The following is a 23,096-nucleotide window of genomic DNA, read 5'->3' on the forward strand; positions in this document are numbered from 1 at the left end:
ACAATTGTTGGAAAAATTACTTGTGTAATGCACAAAGTAGATATCCCAACCGACTTGCCACAACTATAGTTTTTTAATAAGAAATTTGTGGAGTGGTTGAAAAACAAGTTTTAATGACTCCAACCTAAGTGTAAGTAAACTTCAGACTTCAACTGTATATATAACCTTTCATATTAATTACTTCTTTTTTTTACTATTTGGAAGTTCTTAATTATATGTATTCATCATTTATGTCAATGTCCATATATATCTTGATGATACTCAGAAACATGTATCTACCACATCAAAATCTTCACATTTTACATTGTTCTTAAGATAATTCCTAAAATAATCATGGAAGGTTCACATATGGGAAAGTCAACAATATCAATTGTAATTTAATACACCTTTGCCTCAAAAATATGTACCGTGATGGTAAAAACTTAGTGTTGTGGTAATAAATAAAGGTTAAATATATATATTTTGAAATGACAGTGTGGTGGAAATTCCATTTCATATAAAACTGATGAAAAATACCATTAAACATTTGAATGTCACAGTTGTACATGTTTAATTTTATTGAAGATATATAACAGACCATTTGTTCCAAATCATCCCAAAGGTGTTCGATGGGGTTGAAGTCAGGGTATTGTGCAGGCCAGTCAAGTTCTTACACACCGATCTCAACAAACCATTTCTGTATGGACCTCGCTTTGTGAACGGGAGTATTGTCATGCTGAAACAGGAAAGGGCCTTCACCAAAAATGTTGCCACAAAGTTGAAGGCACAGAATTGTCTAGAATGTCATTGTATGCTGTAGCGTTAAGATTTCCCTTCACTGAAACTAAGGGGCCTAGCCCAACCATGAAAAACAGCCCCAGACCATTATTCCTCCTCCAAACTTCACAGTTGGCACTCTACATTGGGGCAGATTTCTTTCATCGGACTGTCAAATGGTGAAGCATTAGGTGCCTTTTGGCAAACTCCAAGCGGGTTGTCATGTGCCTTTTACTGAGGAGTGGCTGCAGAGATGGTTGTCCTTCTGGAAGATTCTCCCATCTCCACACAGGAACTCTAGAGCTGTCAGAGTGACCTATTGGGTTCTTGGTCACCTCCCTGACCAAGGCCCTTCTCCCCTGATTGCTCAGTTTGACCAGGCAGCCAGCTCTAGAAAGAGTCTTGGCAGTTCCAAACTTTTTCCATTTAATAATGATGGAGGCTACTGTGTTCTTGGGGACCGTCAATGATGCAGAAATGTTTTGGTACCCTTCCCCAGATCTGTGCCTCAACACAAATCTGTCTCAGCACTCGACAGACAATTCCTTCAACATCACGGCTTGGTTTTTGCTCTGACATGCACTGTCAACTGTGGGATATAGACACACGTGTGTACCTTTCCAAATCATGTCCAATCAATTGAATTGACCACAGGTGGACTCCAATCAAGTTGTAGGAACGTCTCAAGGATAATCAATGGAAGCAGGATGCACCTGAGCTCAATTTCATGTCTCATAGCAAAGGGTCTGAATACTTACATAAATAAGGTATTTCTGTTTTTTATTTATTTGCAAAAATGTCTAAAAACCTGTTTTCTCACTTTGTCATTGTGGGGTATTGTGTGTAGATTGCTGAGATTTTAAAAAAAATGTAATCCATTTTAGAAGGCTGTAACGTAACAAAATGTGGAAAAAGTCAAGGGGTCAGAATACTTTCCCGAAGACACTGTATATATAGTTTCCATTTATTTAACTTTTTTTTTTTAAACAGGTGCATTAAATATTTTCTAATTATCAAGACTTTTGTAAGTGTAATGCATAGTAGAATGTCAAAAGCCTGGGTGTGAGACAGGACAAAAACTGTGAATTCCAGACATGAAATGCTTTATAAAATAAAAAAAGAATATTGAAAGCTGAAAGAAAAAGTTTAGGTTATAGTCTCTGGATGTGAAGAAATTTTTTTTCTTCTAAATTAACATTTTATCTTAATCTAACCCTGGGACACAAAAAGGCCAGTATTTGCAAAATCACCCATACATGCATACAGGCTACAGAAAAAAAGTTGAAATATTTAATTATGAATGTTCTGGAAATAACATTTAATAAAACAGATCTAGACTTTACACATTTTGTTCACAAAATATACAAACTCTTACACGTTCAGCATATACATGTATTTCACTTTGTATAGGCCTAATAGTACCATTTCCACCTTGTAACACAGTGATATGCCAGTCAAATATGTAAACGTAAAATGTCTTATGTAAAATACTGTAGTCTACCTACTGTGTATGTGTAACAATGATTGCTACCATCTTGAACAAGTCTCTAACACAAAGGAGATTTGTTTGTGTGTAGCAAGTTCGTACGTAACAAGTCTATCTTGCAAAGGAGATTTATCTACACTGAACAAAAATGTAAAAGCAACATGTAAAGTGTTTCATGAACTGAAGAAAAAAAATCCCAGAAATGTTCCATATGCACAAAAAAAAGCTTATTTCTCTCAAATGTTTTGCAAACATTTGTTTACATCCCTGTTAGTGAGCATTTCTCCTTTGCCAAGATAATCCCTCCACCTGACAGGTGTGACATATCAAGAAGCTGATTAAACAGCATGATCATTATACAGGTGCACCTTGTGCTGGGGACAATAAAGGCCACTCTAAAATGTGCAGTTTTGTCACACAACACAATGCCACAGATGTTTCGAGTTACCATCTTGAACAAATCTATTTTAAAGAAGATATACATCAACAAGACAAACCTGGATAAAGAAAAACCTTTCTTTTAAACCTTTCTTTATCCAGGTTTGTCTTGTTGATGTATATCTTCTTTAAAATAGACTTGTGTTGCTCCTTCTACAAACTGAAAAACAACGTTTTCCCTCCCTCAGTCAGGCTAAAATTATTAACATGCTAAAGCTGTAATATAATCTCTCAATCAAGCAAAGAAAATAGCCAGAAAATGAAGAGATAAACAACAATAGAAAACAGGGGCCTTTGCTGTTTAGCAAGACAGACCAAAATAGTTCCAGTAAGACTGTACATAATGTATGACCTAACAATCTGTCTAACGGAACATTCTATGAAACAGAAGCTATAGATAGCTAAGCACATAAAACATCCAACTCCACATCGGCCTCTGTGTTTCTACTGAAAGGGAGTGGGCGGCAGGTAACCTAGAGGTTAAGTACGTTCGGACAGTAACCGATAGATACCTGGTTTGAGTCCCGAGCCGACTAGGTGAGAAATCTGTTCACGTGCCCTTGAGCAAGGCACTTGACCATAATTGCTCCTGTAAGTCGCTCTGGATAAGAGCGTCTGCTAAATGGCTAAAATGTAAAGGAATTGTGACCTGTTGCTCATCACCATGTTGGTCCATCTTAACTGTCTAGTGTCGTCGTCTTCCCCCGGTCACCTCCTACCTCTTTTCTCCTTCATCTGCACTGATATGACAACACTAGACAGGTGAAAGCCATAATGCCTATTAGGAACTTGCTTTTACCTGTCCAGATGTTTCTAGTCAGTGAATATGGAAGGAGACCAGGAGAAGTGTCCCTTCACCCTACATACTCTATTGCTGCTCTAAGTTTATCCTCAGGCTATAACCATAACACATTTTTTAGGGTTGAAATAATATGTTCAGCAGTGTTTCATTCTTTTGAGGGTCTCTACCTGGGGCGTATCACTAGGAAGCAAACAGACCGAAACAGGGAGGAACTACCTGAACTTGTCCGCTAAGAAACTTGTTTTTGTTGCAAAATGTTTTGATATGGTCTGCAATGCACTAATGAATACACCACTGTTCTGTGATCAGAGCCACTCAGTTCAATTACTTCTTATGCCTGGGGTTGCTGCTGCTGAACAGGCTGATCCCAGATCCCGTCCGGACACTCACCCCTGTTCCAACCCCTGGCTGCTGCAGAACCTTGTCCAGCGTAGTCTTCTTGATGGCCGCAGGAGAGATCTTCTCCTGGTCAGCCAAGAACTGGAGCTCCCTGATTGAAAGAAACAAAGAAAGAAAAGAAAGAAAGAAATGTACATTACCTTTTACTCTTAACAGAGGCTGTTATCCCAAGTGACCTCAAGTCAAATATTCACACACTGACACTCCCGTTTGAGCCACATTATTTAAAAGAGATGGGACTTCGCTCATGGAGTGTGTCTACTATCTGTTAGTTACAAAAGGTTCAGACATATGCATCTAGCACCCTCTGCTGTCTAAACAATAGCATCCAGCCATACAACAGAGCACTATGACACAGACATTAAACACAAACATTCAAATTATTATTATTTTTACACAAAACATATAGGTCTGGTTTCCTGAACCCAGATTTAGATCAGTCCTGGACTAAAAGCACACTCAATGGAGAATCTCCAATAAAAGTGCTTGTAGGCTGGTTGAATCTGGGTTCGGGAAACCCGACCCATAGTGTAACTGCCATCAGTGCTACATCAGCATTATGTGGTTATATCGAAAAGCCACATTTTGTTAAATACTATGTCCAGAGACCTACTGGCCTCACTATACCACCAGCCAGGGCTTATCCACAAAGATCCAACATATTGAATGTTGCAGATAGAAATGTAACACAGACTTGACATACTTCACGACAGGGGATCATGTCTACTCTACAACGCAGATTTCTATCTGCACATTCCAGTTTGATTTCCAGGACACAAGACTTAGCCTAGTCCTTGACTAAAAAGCATTTTCTATGGAGATTTTCCATTGGAAGTGCTTTTTAGTCCAGGAAACTGTCCCTCTGTAAAGTGGTGCCCAGCCTACCTGGTCCTGATGCAGGAGGCCTCTACAGCGTTGATGAGCAGGGCGCGGAAGCCCCCACTCTCCATTACGTGCAGGGCGTGAATGGTGGCACCCCCTGGGGAGCAAACGTTGTCCTTTAGCTGGCCAGGGTGCTGCTCCGAGTCCAACAGCATTTTGGCTGCTCCCTATGGGAAAGACGAAATAGAGACATGAACATACTGTGGTGAATTTGGGCGTAGCCTCGACCGGGGAACTGGAACCCGGGTCCCTGTGAGCGACAGTAACACATCTTGACCGTTACACCAAGAGATCCGAACCCATTGACGAGGTCGCTAGGTAAACCAAGGTTGCTTCAATACGGTACACTCTACAGTCAAGCAAACGTTTGCAAGGCTCATGGTTATAAAATGTCAAACTCAACAGAAGAATTCTCCACATTTTCGCTCAGATACAATAGATTTCTTTCAAAATGTTCCCAGATCAAAATCTGATGTATAATAAAAAAATGAAAACATTCACAAGCAGTCCTCAAAAGAGATTTCTGACAGATTATATTCAGGGCTTGCCTGATTGCTAGTCTCTGTTCAGCATTTACATTCCCCTCATTGTACTGTGTCATTTGCCAAAGATAGCTGTGGGAGTTATCGAATCAGGATCAAATCCTCTGATCTCCTCAAGCTCATTAATGATAGAATGTTCATATTTGAAGAAAGACCAGTCTCTTTGGTACATGACACGGTGTGCAAGGAGTGTAATGTTACAGAGACTGGTACCAAGACTAATTCAGGGCTAGACGTTCATAGAAAATGCATGTAGATGATGTTCTCACCAGCAGGGCCTGTGCTCCTAGCCGTATAGCCAGTCTCCTGGGCAGACCCATTTTCACTCCCCCGTCAGCAAGCGCTTCCACAGCTGTAAATGCCTATAGGGAGACAAAGACGAACATGCACTTATCATATGCACACTCATCACATGTGTAACACACATTTCAAAATGGGCTCTGGAGATTATACAATATAGAAGAGTTAACAGAAATGACTAGCCAGCCAGTAGTTTAAGCTGCATAGTAGGCGTTCTCCTAGGGGCAAGGCAAGGTCCAGTTCTTAGAACTCATTATTTGCATGGATGATCATGAAAATAATGAGCTAAAATAGTTTTACAACCCAAAGGTATGGTTGTAGCCCACTGGGCTAGCCTAGGCATTAGCTTGGGGAGCTAGTCTTCTGGAGTCAGGAGAGGTCAGTCAGCCCACAAGCAGGGTTTACTGAACCAGCTCAGTTACAGTGGCAGACATGCAAAGCACAACTCAAAAAAAGCACATCAGAGTTATCTTGTTGCAGGTGTGTGGGTATAAAGTGGTATCTAAAAAGAAAGGAGAAACCTGCACACTACTACTCCTGCTCGTACTGTATCACTTTTAACCACAGTTTATTCAAGCATGTCGGCCTCTTGGCCGTCAGAGCTTTTGTGATAGTCAATGTAAAATACAAACTACAATAACGTAACCACTCACATAGGCGGGTCCACTGCCACTGAGTCCGGTGACGGCATCGATCAGGTCCTCCTCCACCTCCGTGCAGTAGCCCACACTGGCCATCAGCTGCTCCAGCAGCCTCCCGTCCTCTAGCTCGGCGTGGGTACCCGTGGCGTAGACCGTGGCTCCCTCCCGAACCACCACCGGGGTGTTGGTCATGCATCGCATCACCTTGGGGAACGGGCGGTACTGGAGCAGCTTCTGCAAAAGGCAGGGGAGAATAACACAGAAGTTAAGATTACTTGATAGAAACATGAGAAAAAGCTTCATGAAAATGGTCTCTGCAGTCTAACGTCCTTTTTGAATACGTTTTTTTAACTTGCAATGATTTGGATATGTGGTTGTGTGGGGGCCAACCCAGATACAGTGGGGGGGAAAAGTATTTGATCCCCTGCTGATTTTGTACGTTTGCCCACTTACAAAGAAATGATCAGTCTATAATTTTAATGGCAGGTTTATTTGAACAGTGAGAGACAGAATAACAACAACAAAAAATCCAGAAAAACGCATGTCAAAAATGTTATAAAATGATTTGCATTTTGATTAGGGAAATAAGTATTTGACCCCTCTGCAAAACATGACTTAGTACTTGGTGGCAAAACCCTTGTTGGCAATCACAGAGGTCAGATGTTTCTTGTAGTTGGCCACCAGGTTTGCACACATCTCAGGAGGGATTTTGTTCCACTCCTCTTTGCTGATCTTCTCCAAATCATTAAGGTTTCGAGGCTGACGTTTGGCAACTCGAACCTTGAGCTCCCTCAACAGATTTTCTATGGGATTAAGGTCTGGAGACTGGCTAGGCCACTCCAGGACCTTAATGTGCTTCTTCTTGAGCCACTCCTTTGTTGCCTTGGCCGTGTGTTTTGGGTCATTGTCATGCTGGAATACCCATCCACGACCCATTTTCAATGCCCTGGCTGAGGGAAGGAGGATCTCACCCAAGATTTGACAGTACATGGCCCCGTCAAATGATGCGGTGAAGTTGTCCTGTCCCCTTAGCAGAAAAACACCCCCAAAGCATAATGTTTCCACCTCCATGTTTGACAGTGGAGATGGTGTTCTTGGGGTCATAGGCAGCAATCCTCCTCCTCCAAACACGGCAAGTTGAGTTGATGCCAAAGAGCTCCATCTGACCACAACACTTTCACCCAGTTGTCCTCTGAATCATTCAGATGTTCATTGGCAAACTTCAGATGGGCATGTATATGTATTCTTGAGCAGGGGGACCTTGCGGGCGCTGCAGGATTTCAGTCCTTCACGGCGTAGTGTGTTACCAATTGTTTTCTTGGTGACTATGGTCCCAGCTGTCTTGGGATCATTGACAAGATCCTCCCGTGTAGTTCTGGGCTGATTCCTCACCGTTCTCATGATCATTGCAACCCCACAAGGTGAGATCTTGCATGGAGCCCCAGGCCGAGGGATATTGGCAGTTCTTTTGTGTTTCTTCCATTTGCGAATAATCGCACCAACTGTTGTCACCTTCTCACCAAGCTGCTTGGCGATGGTCTTGTAGCCCATTCCAGCCTTGTGTAGGTCTACAGCCTTGTCCCTGACATCCTTGGAGAGCACTTTGGTCTTGGCCATGGTGGAGAGTTTGGAATCTGATTGATTGATTGCTTCTGTGGACAGGTGTCTTTTTTACAGGTAACAAGCTGCGGTTAGGAGCACTCCCTTTAAGAGTGTGCTCCTGTAACAGTGTAGGTTCCGTCCCTCTCTTCGCCACAACCTGGGCTCGAACCAGGGACCCTTGCACACATCAACAACTGACACCCACCGAAGCATCGTTACCCATCGCGCCACAAAAGCCGCAGCCCTTGCAACGCAAGGGGAACAACTACTTAAGGTCGCAGAGCGAGTGACGTCACAGATTGAACCGCTATTAGCGCGCACCACCGCTAACTAACTAGCCATTTCACATCGGTTACACTTCTAATCTCAGCTCGTTATCTGTATAAAAGACACCTGGGAGCCAGAAATCTTTCTGATTGAGAGGGGGTCAAATACTTATTTCCCTCATTAAAATGCAAATTAATTTAACAATTTTTGACATGCGTTTTTCCTCAACATTTTTATTGTTATTCTGTCTCTCACTGTTCAAATAAACCTACCATTAAAATTATAGACTGGTCCTTTCTTTATCAGTGGGCAAACGTACAAAATCAGCAGGGGATTAAATACTTTCCCCCCCACTCTACAAGTATGTGGACACCCCTTAAAATTTGTGAATTTGGCTATTTCAGCCACACCCGTTGCTGACAGGTGTATAAAATCAAGCACACAGCCATACAATCACCATAGAGTAACATTGGCAGTAGAATGGCCCGTACCGAAGAGCTCAGTCCTTTCCAACAAGTCAGTTCGTCAAATTTCTGCCCTCCTAGAGTTGCCCCGGTCAACTGTAAGTGCTGTTATTGTGAAGTGGAAATATCTAGGCGCAACAACGGCTCAGCCGCAAAGTGGTAGGCCACACAAGCTCATAGAACAGGACCACCGAGTGCTGAAGCGAGTAGCGTGTAAAAATCCTCGGTCCTCGTTTGCAACACTCACTAACGTGTTCCAAAATGCCTCTGGAAGAAACGTCAGCACAAGAACTGTTCGACGGGAGCTTCATGAAATGGGTTTCCATGGCCGAGCAGCCACACACAAGCCTAAGATCACCATGCGCAATGCCAAGCGTCGACTGGAGTGGTTTAAAGCTCGCCGCCATTGGACTCTTGAGCAGTGGAGATGCGTTCTCTGGAGCGATACATCACGCTTCACCATCTGGCAGTCCGATGGACAAATCTGTGGGGGAAATCAACTCCATATTAATGCTTCTGATTTTGGAATGAGATGTTTGACGAGCAGGTGTCCACATCTTTTGGACATGTAGTGTACATCCTTACTCATCTTTGCTTACAATCATATCATAAATAACCTGCCTAATGACTCACAACTTCAACATGTTCTAAGAGTAGGCAAGTGTTTTCCATCATTCTCTGTGCCCCAGATAACACAGGACACAGAATTCTCAGAGGCCTCATCTCGTGACAATCCAACCTTGAACAGTCTCAAACTGCTGAATCTCACTCTATGTACCGAAAGTAGCAGATGTCTCACTGTTACCATGTTCAATTGAAAGTTGTATCAGGTTCATATCAACCAACGTCTGTAATGATGCATGTACACAGCATTCAGAATGACTATATAATGTTGACACTCAGAAGAATCATTTGCCTTTGAGCAATCTTGCTTTTGGCCTTTTTCACATGACCACATGACCAGAAAGCTCTGTATTAAAACATTTACTTCCACCTGATGCTAGAAGTCTAGTCTACTCTTTTACCTTTTCAATGTCAACTTACTACTGCAGAATTACAGCTTACGGTTGTTTTTAACCTACCACTCGCACACTGACTGGAAACTGCTCTGGATAAGAGCATCTGCTAACGGACTAAAATGTAATCTAAATGTCACTAAGACAAGGGTTAAGTTAACGACAAATACCACTGAGCAACGGAACTACGGTATGGAAGGTAGATTTTAGTTTAGAAGTAGTGTATTAGGCATATCCAGTAACTTGCAGGTGCAGCGTACAAAGATGAAAGACAATATGGAAAGATAAGATACCCACAAACAGTTGAACGCTTCCCCAGTTTTATTGTGCAACGGTTTGAACCAAGACCTTTCCGGCATTACAAAAAGCTTGATTTTGCCATTTTGTGGTCTGGTTCTCTCAAATAGCACAGTAAAAATCTATCCTGATTCTCTATTTGTCAGTCTCTTGTGAAAGAGCATGACTGTTCATCAGATTGCAGTGTGTGGCAGCTTTCCCAGTATCAGGACAGAGGGCTGAGGTATTTTCAGTGAGAACAGAATGGAAGGGAGATTCATGTTGTAGCAGCTGGAAGTTGCTATGTCCTAGGGCTATGTGAGACCAGAGCATGGTAGTGACTGAGGGGGCAGGGAGAGAATCTCAATGGTATTTCATTGATTTCTTGCATCCTCTCACCTCCTTCAATTGAGGTTCTCCCAGGTAGAGGAGAGGGACTTCTGACCTCATCCAATGGGTTTTGAGGACGATGAGAGGAATTAGGGAAATGCAATTTATATTCTACCAGGGAGAGGGGAAGTCAGTCTGTCTGTGATACAGAACTGGAAACCTCAGGTTAGGCTATAACAGAGGGCTGTAGCTTCATTGATCTGACAGGATGGAACAAGTTATTTCAAAGCAGGATTCCACCAGAATGCTTTCACCTATCCAATCACATCAGGGGCTTGTTCAATAGGCATCAACTGTAAGAAAACCAGTGAGATACTTGTCCAACAAGAAATATACATTTCAGTTCTGTTGCAAAACATTCTGTTCTGTGCGCTAATGAACACGACCCAGATCCATAGTTCAGTACTGAGGAGAGAGAAAGCGATTTTGTATTTTTGTCACTCTTCCGTTTTCTGTTGCAAAACATTTCTAAAGATCTGTAAAACAGTAGAGAGAGAAAGCTCTAGCTAAAGTCGACTTTCACTGGACTCCAAACTGACCTTCTCAATGGAGCTGATGGTGACACCAGCTGCACAGGACACAATGAGGTGGCGGTCCTCAATGTCCGGTCCGATCTCATCCAACACGAAGGGGATGATGTGTGGTTTGACAGCCAGAAACAGAACGTCACTCTTGTTCACCACCTCCTTGTTGCTGGTTGTGAGATTGACACCCATTTTCTGTGTAGAAGAGCACAGCCATTGTGTTGATTGTTACCCCTCAGAATGATAGTACTTCTAAAATATAATTGAAATTAACAAATGTATTATTCTGTGCCTTTCTCTCGCTCTGTCTTTCTTTCTCTATGTATCTCGCTTGTGTGTGGGGGATTTCATTTGAGTGTAGCTGATGTGAGATGGTTATAGATATGCTGTAACTGAGGAAACTTATTCCCACAAACATCCAGCGCACCCCAATGACTGATCCATTCTACTCACCCGCAGTCCAGACACTGTGGGAAGATCTGTGTCTGGGGAGCTGGCTGTAATCCTCTGGGTGGCAATGACACCTGCAGGGATGGGAGAGGGGAAAATCAACCGGAATACCCTGTTGGCTGTGTTTTGGACACTGGTGGCCAGCCGTGACTGTGTTTTTGCTGGTGACCAGCCTTTGCAGTGTTCTGGACACTGGTATAATCTAAAAATGAAATATTTGTATACAACTAAAACAAAAATAAAAACTAGCAAATCAGGCCTGAAAACTAACAAACTATAATAACCTTGGATCGGTGTGGTCAGACCAGCTTGACCAAGACCATGGTGGCCCAGCTTGGTCACCAGCATAAGATGGTATGTGTCAGAAACACAGCAAAGGCTGGTCACCAGTGTCCAAAACACAGCGAAGGCTGGTCACCAGTGTCCAAAACACAGCGAACGGCTGGTCACCAGCAAAACCATCTCTAGACCATGCTGGTAAACCAGCATAACCAGCTAGACCATGCCAGTCAGACCAGCTTGACCAGCACCAGACCAGCTAAACATTTGGGCTGGTCTATGCTGTTTTTTCAGCAGGGCACTGAAGTGGTTAACACAGAATACATTTCAATCATGAAATCACTATACATTAATTCAGAGGTTCGACAATTCATATATGACAATATAGAATGACTCAGGCTCCTCAAGGCATAGCCAGCAGACCTGACCCTCTTGCTTACAGCCTTAATAGGGTCGGACAGCATTCCTGTGTATATTAAGACACCGTGGAGCCAGCGTGAGCTAGTACCTCAATCCAGAGATGAGAAATGCGCTGTCCTCCGAACTGTCCTGTTATCCCAACGGTTACACAGAGAAGATTGAACGACTGCTCATAGGAACATTCAGAGTAAAAACTCGTTTCTGGATTGAGGTATGTTTTCTGAGCCATATCTCGCTCCAGCTCTGCAGTGTCTTAATATACACATGAATGCTGTCCGACCTTAGTGCAGCTGTTAGCAAGTGGCTCGGATCTGCCAGGTACTAAAAGCAATGCTTAGATGGTTACCTGCAGCGCTGAATCCCTTCACCAAGGCATGGGTCAACTGACCCGCTCCGATGAACCCCACGCTCATTCTGAAGTTTCTGATGTTGCTGTGAAGGCAAATCAAATCAAATGTATTTATAAAGCCCTTCTTACATCAGCTGATATCTCAAAGTGCTGCACAGAAACCCAGCCTAAAACCCCAAACAGAAAGCAATGCAGGTGTAGGTGTAGAAAGCAAAGGACACTGGTAATATCAAGAGACACACAGGTATATGCCATTCACATAACCTGTCCACCAGCCTTGTGTAAACAAAGAGTATGTACCATTTACAGTAAACCGTAGTTACTTCCTTATAACACATGGAATCACAACACATGCAGTTATGACACAGTTGAAACAATGCCGACAGCTGCCTGCAACGAAGTAACGTTAGCTTAAATATCTGACAGACGAATCAAACTTACGGATGTTGAGACGAATGTATAAATTGTTTCCTTTCCAATGTTGCCGCCAAACATATAATTCAACAGAGTTACAGTTGTAACCGCGTTAATATGGTTTCCACCCCAAAAACCGACTATGATAATGACATGCAACGTGACCAATAGACTGAGAGAGTCGCTAAACGTCTAACCAATAACGGTGGCAGCATTCATTTATTGCGCAGTTATGGGTGGGTTCTGTAAGCTGTGTACAGCCAGTTGCATCAGCCTTGGAAGTAGAGTGGGCGTGGAGAAGAAACCTCCAGGTTACGTTCTAGATCATGCCCTTCTAGTGGCTGAATCCGGAAGAGCATTCATTATTACAGTGTAAAGTCGCTGTTCTTTTATTTACTGCCTTAACACATCGATTTGTTAGTGATAACATGTACTATCAAGGTATTAGCTTCTCTATTTCAGGACACTAATCCCAAAAGGCAGAGGCCTATTATAATTCACTCGTACATTAAGGAATTATAATGTTGAGATGGTGTTTTCACCATTTAAACGGTAGCCTAGTACCAGCTTTGTTTTGGGTGTCAGTTGAGGACAAATGAGGACAGAACAGTTTGAACAGAGCCATCATGGTTTCTTGGCCCCCATTAATCCTAGTCCATTTTCATTTAAAGGGCATTTTAGTCCAGTAAAGCAGTCCATACATCACAGGCTATAATGCTATAAAATGTAAGATCACAGATCCTCTGACGGCAGCATTTTGTGACAGAAACATAACCTAATATATCTGATTGACTAGATCAGTAATGTTTATGCCTATTACTAGCTAGTCTGCAGCCTACTGATCATGAAGGGAGAGACAATGGGAGAGAGATGAACAGGCGCACAGACTAAACAATTTGTTCATTTTAATGACATTTTGAATATTCACAAGTTTCAGAACTTTTCTATCGGTTTATATCATTGAGTACATCGCATGGTTTTCATTACAATACAGTGTTCAGGGATGTTTTGCAGTGCAGACATCACATATCAAAAAGTGGTAGCTGTACCTATGTAGTCAATTCCATAACCCCCCCCCCACACACACACACACACTCACACTCATGCACACACACCCTCACACATACTGTATATTCCCAATTTTGTATTGACAGTTGATACACTGAACATTCAGCTCATAATGAATCTACACACTGACTGAACTTGGACTAAAACAAGAGGAGTTGAAGTTGAAACAAGCAGTTGGGTGTTAGTTTAAACACCAAAAGTACTCAGTGATGGAAAGCCAATTCAACACACTACACATTACATTTTGTATATATTATTGTCATTATTAGAAAAAACCTCTTAGTTAAGATAAAAGTTTCTTGAAACACAATAAATAAAACAGACTATTTCAAGACATGAAAACAACCCAATGATGATTTACGACGTCCTTCAATACATAATGGGCGACATGTTCATAGTACAAAAGCAAAGTACAAAAATGACCATGAACCTCGTTATAATCTTGAAAATGTTTTTCAACAATGTGCATTATTAGTAGGCGATGTGCATACATTTTATCGATTGCTCGGTTTACTAAACCTTATAAATAATAGCTTCTTTATAATGCAGATTGTAGAGGAAAAGTTTCAGTTTAAATCACACTGCCAGATTATGAGGTTTACAGATTTCTATTGCATTTAGCACATCGCTTTTGCACTACGAAAATGTCGCCCAACATGTTCAAAGCTCTGAATTAAACCAATGTACTGCACCATAAGACAGAGTGCCTACAACAGTACTGGCCCTTGTCTCAGGTTTCTCTTAGAGATTATAATACTGATACTACTGATAGTAATGTTAAGACATAACACTGATGTTAAGAAAGACACAACACTGATGTTAAGACACAACACTGATGTTAAGACACAACACTGATGTTAAGAAAGACATAACACTGATGTTAACAACACTGATGTTAAGAAAGACACAACACTGTTGTTAACAACACTGATTTTAAAAAAGACACAACACTGATGTTAACAACACTGATGTTAAGAAAGACACAACACTGATGTTAAGAAAGACACAACACTGATGTTAAGAAAGACACAACACTGATGTTAACAACACTGATGTTAAGAAAGACACAACACTGATGTTAACAACACTGATGTTAAGAAAGACACAACACTGATGTTAAGAAAGACACAACACTGATGTTAAGAAAGACACAACACTGATGTTAACAACACTGATGTTAAGAAAGACACAACACTGATGTTAACAACACTGATGTTAAGAAAGACACAACACTGATGTTAAGAAAGACACAACACTGAGGTTAAGAAAGACACACCACTGATGTTAAGAAAGACACAACACTGATGTTAACAACACTGATGTTAAGAAAGACACAACACTGATGTTAACAACACTGATGTTAAGAAAGACACAACACTGATGTTAAGAAAGACACAATACTGATGTTAAGAAAGACACAACACTGATGTTAAGAAAGACAGCACTGATGTTAAGAAAGACACAACACTGATGTTAAGAAAGACACAATACTGATGTTAAGAAAGACACAACACTGATGTTGAGAAAGACACAGCACTGATGTTAACAACACTGATTTTAAGAAAGACACAACACTGATGTTAACAACACTGATGTTAAGAAAGACACAACACTGATGTTAAGAAAGATACAACACTGAGGTTAAGAAAGACACAACACTGATGTTAAGAAAGACACAATACTGATGTTAAGAAAGACACAACACTGATGTTGAGAAAGACACAGCACTGATGTTAAGAAAGACACAACACTGATGTTGAGAAAGACACAATACTGATGTTAAGAAAGACACAGCACTGATGTTAAGAAAGACACAACACTGATGTTAAGAAAGACACAATACTGATGTTAAGAAAGACACAATACTGATGTTAAGAAAGACACAATACTGATGTTAAGAAAGACACAGCACTGATGTTAAGAAAGACACAACACTGATGTTAAGAAAGACACAACACTGATGTTAAGAAAGACAGCACTGATGTTAAGAAAGACAGCACTGATGTTAAGAAAGACACAACAAGGTACAAAGCCATAACATCATTGAGGCGATATGTAATCTGTAGTAGGCATGGGACATTCAGAGGTACTTGAGTGGAGATGCTGTGTGTCATTTCCAGTGTGGTCTCTGTCTGTCTCTGAGGGCCAGGGGTGCAACTCAAAAGTCTATACCCTCTACTCCTCATCTCCCTCTCCACGCCTCCTCATAACGTCAGAGCGAGGCAGAAGTCCATTCAAATATCGTCTCTCCTCTTGTCTTCTCCAATGCTCTCCTCCCTTACCTCGTACGCCGTGTCCAATGACGAACCGAGGAAAACACTTTTGAGATTCACCCTAGGAGTGAGGAGGGTAGAGGGATCCCCAGGAGTGAGGAGGATAGAGGGGTCCCCAGGACTGAGGAGGGTAGAGGGGTCCCCAGGACTGAGGAGGGTAGAGGGGTCCCCAGGACTGAGGAGGGGTCCTCAGGCATCAGAGTGGAGTGAGGAGGGTAGAGGGGTCCCCAGGAGTGAGGAGGGTAAAGGGGTCCCCAGGAGTGAGGAGGGGTCCTCAGGCATCAGAGTGGAGTGAGGAGGGTGGAGGGGTCCTCAGGCAGCAGAGTGGAGGGTGGAGGGGTCCTCAAGCAGCGGAGTGGGAGACAAAGCGGATCCTCTGGGAGTAGATTAGGTCGCTGAAGTACAGCACCATGTTGACATGGGTGAACACCGCCACCACCAGCTTGCTGTCCCAGGGACAGTTCTCCCAGGGACAGCCGTCGGGGCGACCCGGCGTGCCATACTTCCTGTCGAAGCTAAAGATGGGCCACACCAGGGCGGCGCTCAGGTACAGCAGCGTCGCCAGGAACGTGTAGATGATCACGAAGCGGTCGAAGGGGAAACGCAGGGGCAGAGCCGAGGCTTTTCCCGACACGGTCACAGCGATCACGACCACGGTGATGGAGAAGCACAGGCTGTAGACCACCACGCAGTAATGAGTGGGGATGTGGCGGTTGTACTCGCTGCCGTTGGCCAGGGCCCCGAATATAATGCAGGCCACGAAGGCCTGGACCACTTTGAGCAGGCCTGACATGGTGGCCATGTAGCCCACCACATGGCCGGGTTTGGCCCGGGTCAGGAACACCTCAGCCGCGTAGGCGAAGCAGCAGAAACTGGAGCACACGGTGACAGCGATGCGGTAGTTGCGCACCTCGCAGCCCCCGTCGGATTTGGAGCACTGAGAGCGCAGGAAGTAGACGGGGTAGACGACGGAGGCGGCGACATACATGAGTGTGGCGAGCATGGCGAACGCCACGGTGAGGTTGTCCCAGGAAATGGGCATGCAGCAGGGGAGGCGTGTCACATCCATGGTGAACACCAGCAGGGTCATGGCGAAGCAGAAGCACCACACAAACATGCAGTAGATACCATAGGCGTGGTTGTATCCGGCGCTGTGGGCCACCAGGGCTATGATGGTGCAGCCCAGGAGGAGCTGGAGCATACGGGCCGCTCCTAGAGGAGACAGCACCGCCGCCTTGTTCAGGTAGTGTCCGCCTTGGGGGTCCATGGTCACACCTCCTGTCCCCTAATTGTCAAAAGCTGTCTGGGTGTCTCTTCTTCCCAATGATGACTCCAGGCAGCCTCCTTCCCTTCAGGTTAGGTGTCGTTGCTGTCTGGGTCTGGGTGTCACTTACACTCAACAATGCCCCCAGGCAACCTCTTTCCTATGCCTCCAGTTGGCCTCCTTCCTATGCCTCCAGTTGGCCTCCTTCCTATCCCTCCAGTTGGCCTCCTTCCTATCCCTCCAGTTGGCCTCCTTCCTATGCCTCCAGGCAGCCTCCTTCCTATGCCTCCAGTTGGCCTCCTTCCTATGCCTCCAGGCAGCCTCCTTCCTATGCCTCCAGTTGGCCTCCTTCCTATGCCTCCAGGCAGCCTCCTTCCTATGCCTCCAGACAGCCCCCCTCCCTCCCTTCAAGCTGGGTGTCCTTGGCCTGACTCTCCCCCTTTAACTCTCTCTGTGTGGGGACCTCGCCCTTTGCCTGGTTCTTTTTATAGACAGGTCTAATTACAAATCTCTCTCCATGTTTCCCTGCATACACCTTGTAATTACTGCAGTGTGTTGGAGATCAGGTTACAGTCGGCCACAATGGTGTTCAACTTACAACGCAGTCAGAGCCTTGAGCAGTGCTGATTTCATCTTCCCTGTCAACAGTTTAGCAATTTTGGATTCTCAAATAACATCAGATCTTGTAACTTCTTTGCTTCTCTAACGGTAATAATTTAATGTTGACCCAAGTGATCTGTCTAGTTTCTTACAGATGCTTGTATCAATAATCCCATATCGAGATAAAGTCACAGATCAGATTGCCGGTGGCCAGATATAACATTACCCTTGTGTTTTAACTGAGAAGTCCAACTCAGTCACAAAGGGTCTTGTCGTTCACTTCTCCTTCAGGTTATGGAAGAGCAACAAGTTCCTTACTCCCAACACGTCACTCCAGAGATCCAGAGACCAACAATCCATCAACAGGCTCATCCAAATGCAGTACAGTTACATGAACATGGGGGAGTGCTCCAATAATAACCCACTATAGAGTTAGGTTGTTGTTCTGGTTGTAGTCCTGTGTCCCATGCAGGCAGCTGTACTAGGCTTGTCAAGGTCCAACACTGATCAGCTCTGTCCTTGTAATCCTTCCACTGCCAGGACCTAAACTCCCTGGAAAAGTCCTCCTCACTGTCTGATCTCTGTCTCGTGTCCCTCTTTCTCCCTCTCTTCTTCTCTGTCTCTCTCACACACTATTTCTCTCTCTCTCTCTCCCTCCCTCTCCTCTCTCTTTCTCTCTCTCCCACTGCCTCTCACCCCCTCTCTCCTGATGTGTTCTCTCTCTCTCAAATACACACACACACACACACACACACACACACGCTCTCTCTCCTATATGACAGTATGTGCCCCATAGGCTGCCAGGGAAAGTTATTTAAATGACTGCTCTGCCCAGCCCAGGGTTATGGGCCAGGCCAGGTCTATAAATAGGGGACTATATTCCACAGAGGAATGGGGTGGGAGCCCACATGTCCAGGTCCGCCCCCGTCAGGCACCGGCATGGGGAGTCGTGTTTCTGGGACAGAGGGAACTTACTTAGTCAGACTTTCTCTCTTTCTCAGTCTCTCTCTCGCTCTCTTTTTCTATCTCTCTCTATCATGCTCTGTCTCTCACAGGGAGACTGCCTGGCATTTATCCCCAACGTAATGACAGGGGAGAGCCCAAGACAGCCATTTGGGCCAGCAGTTATACAGGTCTTAGGGATGATTATACATGAGATACTAGTAGCTAGCAGTTTTGAGTTTTATGTGTGTAAAATGGAGGTTTTAACTAATTACCAGTTTGGGGAAACACTGAAGCAGGTTAATATTCAAAAGATTTTGAGTTGAGTTTTGAGTTTGAGTTTCATGTGACAATCAATGTATAGTAATTAATTGAAATTGATTTGTAAATAAAATAAAAGCCTGATAAGATGTTGAGTTTCTACATTTGAATCATTTATCAGACACTTAGCCAGAGCTATGTAGAAGTGCATTTAAAATAAGGTAGATAGGGAAAATAAAACCTTCTTCAAAATAGACACTATCTACACTATCAGTTTCTACCCTAATACATATGTGCGTGTACTGTGTGAGTCAAGGAGTCCACTATTGGTACTGTAGATTGAGGCAGAATGGCAAAGACATCAAAAAGGCAACAAGAAAACGTTTCTTTTGAAATAATTGTATTGTGTCCTTTCTTTAAAGTCTGATACAAAGACATGCAATCAACACAAAGAGAAAAAAAACAGCAATATATTTACAATTTACAAAAAAATCACTTCTCTGTGAATATAGCACTTATAAATATGATTTACATAACAAAATAAATATGTAAATTACCAATGTAGCTTGAGTTTTCTCTGTGAAAAAATATGTTACAGAACAAAATGACAATGAATAATACCTTTCCTTCTCTGGTGTCTGCTGAAAGAGGTCCTTTAAAACATAGTTGATACGACTTAACGTTGAGCATTACAGTACATACAACATTATCATTATATTAAAAAGTGATTTTCTAACAAAAATATAAAGGAAAGGAGTTACAATAGTGAACACTTAAAAATAACCTGTACAAACACTCAGACAAAAAGAATCCAGTATGTGATATTCTTCTCCATTTGAATGGAAATTGCATTGATTTTACAGTTTGTTGTTCAACAAAGCCCATCTAACGTGTAGTTCACCTTCTGATGCAATGATATACTGTATGCATGGAAACTGTCATGGCTGACTAAAAAGGAGTATAGTTGATGATTCTGTTGAGAGGTAAAGAGGACTACATGCATTGGCACTGTGGTATAGATGAACTATTAGTGGGCCTGTGTGAGTGACCTACAGAACCTGGATTCATGCAGTTTTTGTTTCATTTTCAGATACTTTGAGTGTTTGATTGAGCCTGCGTGGAGGAGTGCTAGATGGGGAGGGTGAGTGGCTTGCATTTTTGGCACTATTCTATTGTTTCCATTGTGCCAGACATGCTAAATCAAGGCCCACCAGCACTGAGACCCATCTGAGCACCACAAATCAGGGAGAGCACCGTAGAACTCTAGACTGGCACGGTGTGGACATGAGATCCTACTTTATGGTGAATCATAGAAACAGAATTCCTCTAGAATTCTGTTTCTGTGTTCAATACCTTTAGGATCTAAACCATGTCTACCTGTGTCAAGGTAGGGACTGTAGTTACCTGTATAATGGACTCTTCTCTACCACAACCATCTGAATCATAATTTCTTTAGTTGGAAGCCCCATGAGAAACCTGTTTGAACTTTCATGATGTTCCTCCAATTGCCAATAGGTGGCACCCAATCACTACCTTTGGTGGTTGTGTCAAAGTTCTCATTGGTCCTCATACAATTCCTGCGGTTTTCAAATGAACCTGAACGTGTACTGCTACAGATCATTATATAAAGGTTCATTCCGGTCTCTCAATCTGACTGGTCAATTCCGGGTTGCAGCCGTGATGTTATGCCTTTATGATACTGTGTCAATCCATAGAGTAACAAACTGTCAGCCAGCTGGTGATTTGTTTAACGTGTTGCCTAGCATCACATTAAGAACAGTCTGATGTTGTTGTTGTTACAGTGTGCTGTGGTGATGATCAGGGGTGAGAGCTGGGTTGCTGCATTCTCCCTTCCTCATCCTCCCTCTCTCTTTCCACTCTTTTCCCATCCCTCCACTGCCTTGGAGATGAGACGGGGGTAAATACTGACCCCGTTCAGGAGGGTGCAAGGGTTACAGAACGTTCAGATAGATATGTGTTGTGTAGAGTAGATGTGATATCTGCCAAGTTCCTATTGGGAATCGTGCCTGATCTATTCGTTCCATTTCTATCTGTAACATTCTGAACGTTTCACCTCACTGAATAATTCCATGTTATTGTTGCATCCCAAATGGCACCCTAGTGCCTGGTGGCACCCTAGTGCCTGGTCAAAAGTAGTGCACTATATTGGGAATAGGGAATAGGGTGGCATTTGGGAAGCAGTCACTGCCTCCTTAGAGAAGGACTACTTGTCCAGTGCTTTCCACACCGTTAATGTGTGTGCCTGTTCTTGACTTGAGGAGAAAATACTGTGGTAGAAGAGACCCACAGTTAGACAGACTTAAACATTGTGTTTACTTCATATACTTTACATAGACTCCTTTCAAAAAAACTTCCTTAAGTCATTGCTGCCTTTTTTAAACAATGACACAATTAAAAACTATCAACACAGGATTAAAGTTAAGGTAAAAAAACTAAACGAACAGAGCAAATAGCAACTAAACAATGAGCATCCTTAAAACTGGATTACATTCGTGATTTTTCTTTTTCTTTTACAACCAAAATATAATTTAAGGAGAGTAGCAGAGAGGTGTGCCTTGTCTGTGTGGCGTGTTTGCCCCAGTACTCCTAACAGTACTGGGTTGTGAGAGGCTCTGTCGGGTGGGTTGGGGGTGAGGGTTTAGGGGTCAGACTGTAGCCCTTAGGTGTGCCAGAGATTAGGGCTGAGGTGAATGGGATGGGGACAGGGAACATGGGGAGCAGAGCTGGAGGTATCAGATGTGGGGACCAGACTTGGTGTCGAATCCTACCTTGAGATCCACACAAAAGTCTGTTGCTTAAAAGGCTACTTCAAGTTGAACCCCCCCCCAAAAGTGAACTACCCCTTTAAATCAAACATTGATGTCAATGGGAGATTAAAACAAGTATTTATAAAAATGATTTTTTTTTCTGGGATCTCAAAGTCAGGATTTGGCCCCATAGCCCCCTGGTTTAGTCTACTGTACTAAGACTTTACTCCTGTCTCCTTAGCTCCCGCTGCTCAGCATCCCCAGTAGCTTGCTGGGGTCCATGCCCTGCTGCTGGGCCATCTTCTGCACGTCAAAGCCCATGTGCATGAGGAACTGGATCACGTTCATCTCCTGGCCCGTGAATTGGTCCCGGATGGTGGGGCAGGTGGGGTTGCAGTGTGGCCAGGGGCAGCTGTCAATCAAATGGACGGGGCAGCCCTTGGGCAGGGCCTTGTTGTTCCGGCTGTTGTCTTGGAGACTGCGGTCCCAGCAGTGTAGGGCTCTGGGAAGGGAGGTGCCTTTGACCTGAACGTCGATCCAGTAACTGTAACAGACCAGCCACAAGAGGACACTGTTAGATCACAGCGAGTCACAGAATAAACAGCTAGCTGACACATAATTATCTCTCTCTAATTAGAGTGGTGTTCAGTAGGGAAAAAGCAGGGAAAGGGGGAGGTACTATTTAGATTTGTCCAATAACAACACAGATTTCCATTTTTTGTTCCAAAATGTTTTTTTGTATATGGTGTGCCCTACTGAACACGACCCAGGTTTGAAGAAAGTTGAAAAACCAAGTGATAAATGTGTCCAATAATAACACAAATTTCAGTTTCCTGTTGTAAAACCTTTATATATAATGTGCCCAACTGAACATGACCCAGGTGGAAGATGAAAGACAGAGAGATTGATACTTACTTCCTTGTGATGACTTCATGTGAGAGGCAAGCTGGAGCAAACATGGCCCTGAAAATGTATGCAAATACATGAGACTTGTTGAACACAGTTGGCAGCATAACCTTGACACACTGTCTGTCTGTCAATCTTCACAATTCATTTAAGTTTTCTGTTAGAGTTACTGTAAGTTTGCTGTAAGAGTTCATGCAGGTTTGCTGTATGAGTTACTGTAAGTTTGCTGTAAGAGTAACTCTAAATTTGCTGTAAGAGTTACTGTAAGTTTGCTGTATGAGTAACTGTAAGTTTGCTGTAAGAGTTCATGCTGGTTT

At 43.2% G+C, this 23,096-nt stretch overlaps 3 protein-coding genes across 3 annotated transcripts in view; all 3 read right to left on the reverse strand.

Annotated features, from left to right (window-relative positions):
* Positions 1-2,032: 2,032 nt before the first annotated feature.
* Positions 2,033-12,875, reverse strand: LOC106601844 (pyrroline-5-carboxylate reductase 1, mitochondrial). The gene is made up of 9 exons (XM_082972861.1): positions 12,725-12,875; positions 12,281-12,366; positions 11,239-11,309; positions 10,801-10,980; positions 6,259-6,480; positions 5,575-5,667; positions 4,767-4,930; positions 2,820-3,972; positions 2,033-2,739 (listed from the first exon to the last, which is right to left on the reverse strand). The coding sequence occupies exons 2-8, from the start codon at positions 12,345-12,347 to the stop codon at positions 3,807-3,809; spliced, it is 963 nt and encodes a 320-aa protein (XP_082828987.1). The 5' UTR covers positions 12,348-12,366; positions 12,725-12,875; the 3' UTR covers positions 2,033-2,739; positions 2,820-3,806.
* Positions 12,876-13,582: 707 nt separating this feature from the next.
* LOC106601897 (myeloid-associated differentiation marker-like protein 2) lies at positions 13,583-18,678 on the reverse strand. Its single transcript, XM_014194327.3, has one exon. The coding sequence runs from the start codon at positions 17,303-17,305 to the stop codon at positions 16,382-16,384; it is 924 nt and encodes a 307-aa protein (XP_014049802.1). The 5' UTR covers positions 17,306-18,678; the 3' UTR covers positions 13,583-16,381.
* An 810-nt stretch (positions 18,679-19,488) lies between these two features.
* Positions 19,489-23,096, reverse strand: part of LOC106601896 (palmitoleoyl-protein carboxylesterase notum1a) — a 28,518-nt gene continuing 24,910 nt past the window's right edge. Inside the window, exons 9-10 of the mRNA XM_045715685.2 lie at positions 22,789-22,836; positions 19,489-22,417 (exon numbers count right to left, since the gene is read on the reverse strand). Of these exons, the coding sequence (XP_045571641.2) occupies positions 22,111-22,417; positions 22,789-22,836 (355 nt within the window). The 3' untranslated portion in view covers positions 19,489-22,110. The remainder of the gene's footprint in view (positions 22,418-22,788; positions 22,837-23,096) is intronic.

The sequence above is a fragment of the Salmo salar genome, chromosome 03 (genome assembly GCF_965601325.2).
Source record: "Salmo salar chromosome 03, fSalSal1, whole genome shotgun sequence".
Lineage (NCBI taxonomy): Eukaryota > Metazoa > Chordata > Actinopteri > Salmoniformes > Salmonidae > Salmo > Salmo salar.

Excerpts from the sequence above, each read along its gene's own strand:
- LOC106601844 (XM_082972861.1), bottom strand. The coding sequence starts at position 12,347 with ATGAGCGTGGGGTTCATCGGAGCGGGTCAGTTGACCCATGCCTTGGTG. Across the intron at positions 4,931-5,574 it reads TAGGAGCACAGGCCCTGCTG|GGAGCAGCCAAAATGCTGTT; the intron begins GTGAGAACATCA and ends TCTTTCCCATAG. Across the intron at positions 3,973-4,766 it reads GCCTCCTGCATCAGGACCAG|GGAGCTCCAGTTCTTGGCTG; the intron begins GTAGGCTGGGCA and ends TCTTTCAATCAG.
- LOC106601897 (XM_014194327.3), bottom strand. The coding sequence starts at position 17,305 with ATGGACCCCCAAGGCGGACACTACCTGAACAAGGCGGCGGTGCTGTCT.